The 7,493-nt window shown below is 32.3% G+C and overlaps 1 protein-coding gene across 1 annotated transcript; it reads right to left on the bottom strand.

Moving 5' to 3' along the window:
• Window positions 1–1,361: 1,361 nt before the first annotated feature.
• LOC103484758 (transcription factor HHO5) lies at window positions 1,362–3,627 on the bottom strand. Its single transcript, XM_008442022.3, has 5 exons — window positions 3,082–3,627; window positions 2,796–3,004; window positions 2,294–2,687; window positions 2,123–2,199; window positions 1,362–2,026 (listed from the first exon to the last, which is right to left on the bottom strand). Exons 1-5 carry the CDS (start codon window positions 3,278–3,280, stop codon window positions 1,799–1,801), a joined length of 1,107 nt encoding a protein of 368 aa, XP_008440244.1. The 5' UTR covers window positions 3,281–3,627; the 3' UTR covers window positions 1,362–1,798.
• Window positions 3,628–7,493: the final 3,866 nt, after the last annotated feature.

The following is a 7,493-nucleotide window of genomic DNA, read 5'->3' as shown; positions in this document are numbered from 1 at the left end:
ATACATTCATCCACTTTTAAATCTCCAAATTTGTTCTCTGCTACTAAATTATCATCTATTAACCTTTTGCTAAACATATTCACAATATTTTGTAATATGAAAATTACTAGAGATTAAGATTTAATTAAAATTGTATATGTTAAATAAAACTTATAATATAGGAACCAAAGTAATTATTACCTCCCACGAAGATTACTTACTATTTTCAGTTCAACTAAGCAATAATAATAAATAATGCTTAGTGCTTCTACTAGAGTTGTCATTAGCCCTTCTAGCCCGATTCTTTACAGTCAGACCAGTCATCTGGACCTTTGCTGCTTGCCTGCGTAGTGGGCGCCCTAGCAAGGGCCAACCCGAACCTTCCCGTATCTTCATCCGTCGTCCTTGAATGAGGAAGCAAGGGTCAAACTAGGTCTGGGTGTGAGGGGCAGCCACACTCAAATAGTTCTATCTCGGCAACTATAAGTGGTCTCTCCTACCTTACTTGGTCTCTACTTTGAGATAGTCAAATGAAACTATTTATAAGTCTTTCTTTGGACATATGTCTCCAGTCATAGGCATATTGTAAAGTTATAGTTTTAGTCTAGCTAGATTATTTCTTAATTTTGAAACGTGGTCCTTATGAGTTTAAGTTTATTTGTGAATTTTGGATCTTATATTGAACAACATTCAATAATTTTGATGGAATCCAGATTTTATGAACTCATTTGATTTAGAAGAATCTACAATATGAAATATATATTCATACTTGTAAGCTATATGATATTCTAGCAATGACAGATAAGTCAGTGGAGTTAATACGATGAATGTGAGAATTAAGAGTGTAGGAATGAAACCCAGCCTTTAAGAAAACTCATCTAAGTTGCACTGTTACTCCAAGTCTTCCATTGATGCTAAGAAAAAAAAAAGCCAAAAATTTCTCTTCATGTTTCTCCATTGCTTTTATTTATGCGATGATGCTATATTCCACTAACAAATTGGAGGAGAAGATGCCACCCACGTGCTCGGCAAGTGCTCATCCACCACATGCTTAGTTGATAACATGGTGAGAATCCACGTGAGAAGCAGCTTCTCTTATCAATTAATCTTCAATGGAGCAGACCCCCTTCTCTGTTTTGTCAGTCCCACTCTCTTCTTTCTCAAAATACTATCTTTTTAACACACAATTGTATAAACATGAACATAACTTCCCATTATAAACTTTCTCGATCACTTATTACATTAAAATATGTATTATATATATTTAAGTGCACTCGAAGGAGCTGCTTAGGTAGATGTCATTGGATACTGACTTAGATTCTAAATTTGAATCCTCACCCCAATTGTATTATGATAGCATATAAGAAAGAATGAAACAAGGATGGAACAGACTATGATATTGTTATTCATTAGACGAGGTTTGTTTAGATGGATTTGCGACAGAAGATTGTAATGTCTTGTTATTTCCTACAATACAATTGCATTGATGAGAGGCCAATACGCACATCTCCACCAACATTGAAAAAGGTTACAAAAAAAACTTCCTCTTCAAAAAGATCAGTTTTTTTTTTTTTCTTTAAAGTAACATCCTCATCATCAAATACTACTTAACTTACTAATACTACTACACATTTAACAAAGAAAAAAACAAATAACTTTGTAAGTTACAATTATACCTTATTCTTTTGTGTCTACAAAATCAGAAATTTCAGATTCCCCATTTTGTATCCATTTCTCTGCAAAACTTGTCGGAACTGAAAAACACCCATTTCATTTCTTTTGTTTTTTTCTTCTTTTTTTTTTTTCTCTTTTCAGTTCCTCACATATCTCCATGTTTCTGAATTCTTCCTTTCCAACTATGACCGTCCGATTTCGCATCTTCTTCCACTTCCATACTTTCCCCTTCTGTCGTCGACAGAGCTTTTCCAGACCCACCGCCGTGGAGTGGCCCATCTGGGGATCCCGCGTGTGTTACACTTGTTTTTAACTCATTCTCGCCGCTTGAACCTTCCGCCGGCGACAATTTTCGAACGTGTAGTCTGTATTTCTGTTTCCATCAAGATTTAACAAGTTTGCGATTAGACTTTCGGAATTTAAAACGAACCCAGAAATTGTTTGTATTTTTTTGTTTTGTTAATCGTACTTGTAAATGGCTTTTCACTTCGTCGTTGGTGAGGCCGTCCACTTGCATCAATTCCCTTATCTGTTTTGGAGTTGCCACTGCGGAATTGAAATAGATCGATTAATTTATTCTCAGGATTTAAAGTTTTCCAAATGGATCAAAGTTGTGTGGTTGTGTTTTTTTTTTTTTTACCCTGAGATCCGCCGAGTCGATGTAGTGCGTCGACAAAACGCCGGTGGAGCTCCGGCGACCAGCACCGTCTTTGTTTCCTTATAGTCTGTTGCTGTTGGGATAATTTTGCCTGTCCTTTCATTTGCCCCGCCGGTGAAGATAACCCAGAAACAGCAGCTCTGCCGTTCCGTCCACCGTTGCCGCCGTTCTTGACGGTCAAATTAACAGGAAAAGGATCAGAGATTGGGGTCATTAGAGTAAGTTTTGGGACTTCGGAAAACGCTACATCTTCATTTGTGGCTCTTTTTACAAAATTGTTTTGATCTTTGAACAATTCGAATGCTCTTCGTCTTTTTGCACAATTCCAATTTTCTATTGGGGTCTGTGGAACAGACCGATCGTCTTCATCCCCATCCTGTAATTAAAGCTACTTAAATTTAATCCCCAAAAAAAAAAAAAAAAAACCCTCCATTCAACTCAAAAGGATGAAAATTTTAACAATTAAATCTCTGTCAAAAATTACCAAGTTCATATTTGATTTGGGGTTTGCGATTTCTTCATCAACAAAATTGAAATTGGTACTCCACAACTGAGCGGAACTCAACCACTTCCTCGTTTTCCTCTTCACGTTTTCCTCATCAGCTTGATCGGAAATTCCCTTCGATGGGATAAACTCTTCAATCACCGGCTGTTCCTTGAACTGCAAGACCTCGTCTTTCAATCTCAAAATAGCTGCAAACCCAGGAATGGAAACGTCAAAAAAGCCGAAACCCATATTCTAAAATCAGAGAATCCCAAAAGAAACCCACCATCTTGCAAGAGAAGAACACATAGAGGAAGCTCTCGTTTAAAAGCATCGATCTTTCTCATTTCATCTTCCAATCTTTTGACGTAATCGTCGAGCTTGGATCGTTTAGTAAAGGAATCGGAAATAGAGGAAAGTTCATGAAGAATTTGGGGAATGGTTTTGGGAGAGTGGTCCAAAGACAAATCTAAGCTGAGTTCCATAACGAAGTAAAGTAGCCTTGAAAATCAGTGGATGAGTCGAATTCTCTGTATGTTAATCTCAAACATTTGAAATAGAGAGAAAACAGAGAAGAGACAGAGAAAGAGAGATGGGGAGAGTGTATTATTTATAAACAGCGCAGATTCAGGAGGGTAAAGATTCGATGGAGGGAGGGAGGGAGGGAGGGAGGGAGAGAGGGAGGGTTTTGTGTTTTTAGACGAAATCGGGTCGTCGCATCTAGCACAATAAATGGGCGACTCGAAGGGAAATTAAATCGAATCGGTGTGGTCGAGTTGCCGAGTCCTCCTGGTGGTGTTGGAATCTTTGGATTCCATTAGATCGTAATCACGCGGCGAATTGTTTACTCTTGTTTTTTTATTTTTCAAAAAAAAAAAAAAACAGTGTGTTTTAATGAAATGAATAAAGGGGGACTCTTTTTCAGATTTCCAAAAAAGAAAATGGTTTCTAGTAGATTCTTGGGTGGGTGGGTGCGCCAAGAGAGGAATCGTGGGCCGAAAGCAATGGTGTCTTTGACCTACACGTAATTTTATCTATCATTTGAGGCCAGTTTTGATATTTTACGCCTTCTCTCATCCTTTCCTTTCGCCAACTGAGTTTGTGTGTCAAAATTAATAGCAGTTACAAATAACACACTCACCACTCATATTTCCAAATATTATTACATTTAAAGTACTAAACGTATATATTTCTACATTTTAATATATGTTTGTTGTTACATACTTTATTTACATTCATAGAACTGTTATATATTAAAAGATCTAGTTATAAGGTCTGTTGCTAATTTAGCATATATAGATTGATTGGATGAGGTAATTTTAAGAGATTCATCAAGCAAATTGTTAAAGGTTTATTCTAGAAAATTAAGGATAATCACATTTTATTTATTTTTTAAATAATCTCTTTTTTAAATGTAATGTCGGGTACGAGGAAAAATTATTAACAAAAATAAAGTAGTTATTAAATATATGTATATATATATTAATAAAATATGTTATTGAAAAATATATTAAACAAATATTTACGATCTACTATTATTAACGAAATATCTAATTCTTTTAGTATCAAAATATCTAATTCTATTATATAGAAAGAATATCTAATTTTTTTTTTAAATCAAAATAAAAAAAATTATGACAATAAATTATTTTAATAACATATTTTGTTTATATATATATTTAAAACTGGAGATTGAAATTTGAAATTTAAAAATATATTTAATAAGAAAATATATTTTTGGAAATTGGGATTTGAATATTTAATATATATTTATATATTGAATAATGAAAAAAAGAAAAGAAAAAGGTGTAGGGTCCACGTGCCAACTTAGAAGTCGTGGATGGGCTTTCCAACAAAGTGTACACGACTTCGCTCAAACTACTCGTGACTATTTTTTCTCATACTCTACTTTTGACATTGCTTTTAAAAAAACACATTATTTTCATTTTAAAAAAATCATTTATCATAATAGGTTTAATAAATTAGGCCTATAACACTCAACTTTTGGTTTTGTAAAAATGTCAAAAACCAAACCCAACTAGATTTGAAAATGAAAAATTACAAACTTACCCTCACTCCGTATTTCATTGACATTAGTTTGATATACTTGAATGTTTCATCGATAAGTTTGATATACTTGATAACTGCTGATAAACTTGTTATGCTTAACTGGTACATTTATTAAATTTGATACCTTTAATACAAGTGATATGTTCGATACACTTGATGTATTGCATATACACTTAGTATTTTTCATTCATACACCCGATTGATTAAATACATTTGATACACTATTCACTTGTAAACTTGGTTGATATACTTGAATAATAATTCACTTTACTAATATGTTAATGTATTTTACTAATATGATATACTTGATAATTATTGACTGAGTTATATCATTGTTGCACAGATTTATACAATTGATACATTTGACAATATTCATTGAATACTTAACCATAACAACAATGAACTGCAAGAAATTTGAAAAATATAAAAATCATGTTGTAAGTATATCAAAAACAAATCACAAATGAAGACATTTGTACCAATTTCAAAAACCAATTGAAATCTAACGAAGAAGAAGAAGAACGAATAATAGGGAAAGTAAGGAAAGGATGCAATGGCTTAAAAAAAACTTAGAGAATAAATACCTTCAAAGATGGTTTCGAAATAATAATATACCTAAGATGAAAAATATTTTCAAGAATGAGAATTTTGAAATTCTATAACTTAGTGCCATATTTGCTATATATTCTTCTAACAAAAAAAAAATCAATCAATACAATTTTCCTTTAAAAGTGGGAGAAAAAAATACATAATTAATAATTAAAAGATAATTCGAGAATAATAACAATTTTAAGATCTAAAAAAAAAGTTACCAACTGCAATTTCATTTTCTTTTTTCAAATATAGTACAAATTTCAGTAGAATTTTTTTTTATATATATATATATATAAGTTAAGCTAAAAGTGCTTGTGAGACAGTAACCAAGGTTTAATGATAAGGATGAGATCATTTTGCACATAGCAGCTTCAGCTTATATATATTGGAAAGGGTAAATGACATAAACTGAACTTCTATTTTCCCTTTTGTCTCTATGCAAAGAAATGGCTATACATCATGTTCAAACTGAAAAAGAAAGGGGATAACTTTTTATTACTTCACGTAACCATAATTTAATTGGTAAAAATATCTATTTCAATTTGTATTATCAATTGCCCTTCTTCTTCTTTTATTTCTTTTGGATATATAAAATAAGTTTGAAGAAGATTGTAGAACAACATTGAGAAAATGAAATAGGGTAAGGAAGAAAAGAGAAAAAGAAAAGGAAGGGTGGAAAATGGTTTGGTTGATTCATTGAGTTGCAACAAAAAAGTATGGCTCAACATTTTGTGGGAGAGAAGAGAGAGAAAGGATGGTCACATCGAGTAAGATATGGGCACGTGGAATAAGGGCATTTTATAATAAACGGTTGGATTGGGTGCTGGTGTTGTAAGGATCCAGTACGATGTCCCTTTTTTTGATTCGTACTTGATTCCTTCTCTCTGATCCTCACACGTGTCCTTCCCATAATTGGAGGAATGAAGATGAGGTATGTTGTGCATTCATTGGCTCTGCTTACTCTTACTGCCGCACCGCACAACCCATATGCTAAAACTAAAAGATGCCTTTTCTTCTTCTTCTTCTTCTTCTTCTTCTTCTTCTTTTTATACTAAATAATCACAACCGCTCACAACACTCCAATCACTATCCTTTTTGTTTTCTTAAATTATTTTGTTTTCAGGTTTGTGATATGAATTTGAAATTTGATTCTTAGAATTTGTGTTCATCCTCTATTATTCCCTTCTTCAGAGTTCCCGTTGTGAGGTAATAATAGCAGTAAAAATTACAAGTTACTGCTCTCATTCTCACCTCTCTTTTCTTTTTATTTTATTTTATTTTATTTTAAAGTAATATTATAAATAAATACAATCAGAATTAAAAATGAACAAATACTAATAGTAACATTAGAATTAAGGGAATCAAATATATTGGTATGACATTCAACTGATATTGGCACGGGTTCTATAAAAAAATTGTTACTAAAGTTCAACATTATTTGAAAGGATTCTGATTTTATGTTCTTTTTTCCCTTCAGTTAGATAGATTATTCATGAAAAGTTCAAGAAAAGAGTTGTAATTAACCATTCTCACATGATTAATATAAAAGAAAAGAAGTAATTGAAATTACTGATTTGATTTAATTAGTGTTTGAAAATTTAAAAGGATACCAAAAGAGGTCACTTTTGTTTTAAGTTTTTCATTCTAGGATATTTGTTAAAAGATTTAATTCTAGATTATTAAAATTTTTACTAAATTTCTATGAGGGATTTTATTTATTTATTTATTAGTGTCTAAATTTGAAAAAGTCCTTGGAAATAATTGTAATACAGTAATTACTAAGCTAAAAGAAAAAGTATAATAAAATGTACTTTTATTTTCGAAAATAGCAAATGAATAAAAACCTTGCTAGCTACCAAGCGTTCTGATAAGAGGCTAAATTAAATAAATTAAAAAGAGAAGATCTCGTGGAAATCTAGTACTTGACGGGATAGGCAGGTTGCATTTCCATTCCATATACACCTTGTGGGTACCGTGCTCCCCGCTGCATCTTCATATAACCATTCATTTCCCATTGAGTTCCCTATGTTCCAT

Source organism: Cucumis melo, chromosome 8 (assembly GCF_025177605.1).
Source record: "Cucumis melo cultivar AY chromosome 8, USDA_Cmelo_AY_1.0, whole genome shotgun sequence".
Taxonomy (NCBI): Eukaryota; Viridiplantae; Streptophyta; class Magnoliopsida; order Cucurbitales; family Cucurbitaceae; genus Cucumis; species Cucumis melo.
This window is presented reverse-complemented; position numbering and strand designations above follow the sequence as displayed.